General features: G+C 42.0%; 1 protein-coding gene across 1 annotated transcript; it reads left to right on the top strand.

Annotated features, from left to right (window-relative positions):
- The first annotated feature begins 376 nt into the window (after nucleotides 1-376).
- Nucleotides 377-2,679, top strand: LOC103134550 (WD repeat-containing protein 78-like). Its single transcript, XM_016668849.1, has 4 exons — nucleotides 377-974; nucleotides 1,154-1,240; nucleotides 1,343-1,497; nucleotides 2,403-2,679. Exons 1-4 carry the CDS (start codon nucleotides 951-953, stop codon nucleotides 2,662-2,664), a joined length of 528 nt encoding a protein of 175 aa, XP_016524335.1. The 5' UTR covers nucleotides 377-950; the 3' UTR covers nucleotides 2,665-2,679.
- The last annotated feature ends 509 nt before the right edge of the window (nucleotides 2,680-3,188 follow it).

Genomic DNA, 3,188 nt, shown 5'->3' with positions numbered 1-3,188 from the left:
AGACAAAAACGCAGAAGTTTTGGGATTATTCTCAGAAATTTTCTAGAAAAAACAAGGATATTTCGGAGTTTCAAAAGTCAAAAATTGTTCTCTTTTTTTTCTTTGTGTCTACGCAAACATAAACCATATCTTTCAGACTTGTACTTTTGAAAACAAAAACATGAATGTCCTGAGAGGTAAGCTCAGTCAGCCTGTATGCAGATGTGTTTCAATTGACCTTAAAACTGCGCAAATTGGAATTTCCAAGATAAATTTATTTAATGGAAACACGGCAATTTTTTTGGGAAAAAACCTCCTCTTTTCGACAAAAGGTTTTAGGATGAAGTGGCTTTTCGGCCGTATCGAAAATTGTGTGTTTCATTAGAAATACTTTATTTGCACCACACAAGTCGTGTGTTGCCAAAAACAATGAAGAAGACAGCAGGAAGTGTTAGGCGAATGATGGCGCCACATGTTTTTGAATGACTTGTCACGTGAGCAAACTTATTCACATGATTTTAACTTCTTGTTTAGTAGAGACACCGCAGTTGGGAAATTTTGTTGTTTCGACGATAGCGGAACATCATCAACAAAGTTTTGCGCACATTTGTAATGGAAACTCAATTGGTGCTCTCCTTGGTCTTGCTTAGAGCATGTTGTGTGACCTGTTAGCGACTTCCCTGTTAGGAATACGGTTAAAAATTAAAACTTTGCTTGTTTGTCAAATGTTCGACAATTGGTTTGTCTTGACTCACGTTGCACAGAACATCTAAGCATGTAATTAGTGTGGTGTAGTGTTGCATGAAGCCGTATGCAGAGTAATTATGTTGGCTGTTTAAGACCCAGACAGCGAGGTCAGGCCTGGCTCAGAGGGACGGATTACAGAGGAGAAAGGCCACTATTTAACGCCAACCCTGGAGCCTCTCTGGACCTTCGTCAGCCCCCTGACCAGAGGACACAACATCACCTGCATGACATGGAACAAGAAGAACCCAGTAACACAGCCACACTTTGAAAACAGAAAATCTGATCGCCAACAGTTATTGTCTTAATTTCATGGTGTAGATTCTTGTCTTTATTCAACCAATTCCCAAATAAGTGAAGAAGATAATGGTTTAAAGAGATAAAACCACACATTGTTGACAACCCTTATGTGCCCTGACTTCTCTGTAAGGACATCCTGGCCGTAGGCTATGTAGGCGGGTCTTCAGGCAACCCACAACCAGGCCTCATTTGCTGCTGGTCTCTAAAAAACCTTGTGGTATGTTGCTCTGTTTGTGTAGCAATAAATAATTCAATATTTTTTTTCTGTAATAGGAAAAAAGAAAAACCCTCATTACTCAAATTTGTGTTTCACCCACAGTGGTCGGAGCGAGTGTTTTCCTGCCATAGCAGTGTGACGTGCCTGGAGTTCTCTTCCAGCAACCCCAGTCATCTGGCCATAGGGATGTACGACGGCTCCGTCGCAATCTACAACGTTCAGGTCGGAGACGACACGGCGTGCATCGCCAACAGCCGGTGAGAGCAACGCTGCAACGGGTGTTAAAACATGAGAACGTTAAAGCTGCGGTATGCAGCTTTTACAAACATATGCTTTTTTCCAGATTTGTTCAAACTGTCACCATGTCGTGACAGTGTGACGTGAAACAGATAGTCTGAGAAAAGATTAACCTTACATCGCTACTTCTGGGGTCTGCAAAAATGCATAGATATTCATCAAAAACAACCAATCAGAGCCGGGAGGAGTGTCTCATTGCTGTCAATCACGCTTATGTATGCACTGGAAAATGTGTTTAATGTCAGAGAAACAACTTACCGTTACAGGAAAACTATTGATCCGCCGACATCGGTGGAAACGCTAACTAGCCTTAGCGTTCGTAGCAGACTGTGCTGTGGTGAAGCAGCTGTAGCGTAGCAGAGAGCCCCTGTATGTGAGCGGCGCAAATACAAGAGTTTGTTTGCCTAGGAAGTCCGGTTCGTCTAGTGAGGTGTTAATAACTCTCATGCTGACCAAAAAATCTAACTCTGGTCCACCTAAAAACCTCGGTCTCAGTTCAGTTGATGTGAACTTTGGTGCTAAACGGACTAGAGACCCCTCCAAAGGGAGTGGCACTGGGCATTCTGGGTAAATACAATCAAAACAAACGCAAGAGTCTATCGCTAGCAGGAGAAATAGATCTCTGTCTTTTACCAAAAAACGAAAGAGAAATCCTACGATTTGACGCCACTCCATTTTACATTTGGTGAAGAAGGAAGTTGTGCTCAGTGTCTTCTTCGTGTCATTTTCTTCAGTGGTTCTTGGTGCAGCGCCAACAGCTTGGATCATTTGACACCAAATCTAACAGACTATCAGCTGTGAAAAGTTAAGAACTGCTTATTTATGAATTAATTTTTTTTGACTGTTTGATTGTTTTCTTTCGTAGTGACTGTGCTAAGAGGCTCACGCAACAGGTGTGGCAGGTCACCTGGACCAAACAACAGCTGCAGCTATCGGGGGAAGAACGAGAAGAAGTCCTAGTGTCGGTATCAGGAGATGGCAGGATTACCAAGTGGCTCATCCTGCACAATGATTTCATCTGCGTAGGTAATAAACCCCAGACAGACTACAGGCTCAAAGCACGGGAGTGTAATCTTTACTATCTAAGCTTTGTTTTGTCAGTGCAATCTTTTTGTTATGTAAAGTAGCCACATAATACAGCATTGACAATGTTCTATTATCCAAATTTACACTTTCATTTCTATGAAAAATCAGTGCATTGAATGGAAATCAAGTCTATAAAGCAGGAAGTGTCTTGTTTCTGCTGTGTGAGAATATCACCGCTGCCCCTAAGTGTTATGGAGAGGAACTGCCCCTGCTGTGCGTTTCCATTGACCACAGCATCGCGCACATCAGAATGGAAACATGCCAATTTTTTGATACATTTTTCCGTTGGCGGTATCGAAATGTTCATGTAGCACAAACCTGCGATGGAAGCGCTTTTTTCGCATCACGCGAGTCACATGATTAACAATCGGATTTTAATACTGGGAGAAAAGAAGAAGAGGAGGACAACAGGAAGTGGTAGGAGGATGATGACACGACATGTTTGTTAATGACATAAACAAACGTACTCACATGAGACTTTAACTGTGTTTTCCATTTAATTGAAACCCAGCAATTTTGAAATTGTGTTTCTTCCAACGTTAGCGGAATGTAGAAAACGTTTTGC

Source organism: Poecilia formosa, unplaced genomic scaffold (genome assembly GCF_000485575.1).
Source record: "Poecilia formosa unplaced genomic scaffold, Poecilia_formosa-5.1.2 Scaffold17, whole genome shotgun sequence".
Taxonomy (NCBI): domain Eukaryota; kingdom Metazoa; phylum Chordata; class Actinopteri; order Cyprinodontiformes; family Poeciliidae; genus Poecilia; species Poecilia formosa.
The sequence above is the reverse complement of the archived record's forward strand: the minus strand, read 5'-3'. Positions and strand labels throughout refer to the sequence as shown.

Bases quoted from the DNA above. Each gene is read 5' to 3' on its own strand.
- LOC103134550 (XM_016668849.1), top strand. From the start codon at position 951: ATGACATGGAACAAGAAGAACCCA. The intron at 975-1,153 runs GTAACACAGCCA...CTTCTCTGTAAG, and splicing joins CATGGAACAAGAAGAACCCA to GACATCCTGGCCGTAGGCTA. The intron at 1,241-1,342 runs GTATGTTGCTCT...TTTCACCCACAG, and splicing joins GGTCTCTAAAAAACCTTGTG to TGGTCGGAGCGAGTGTTTTC.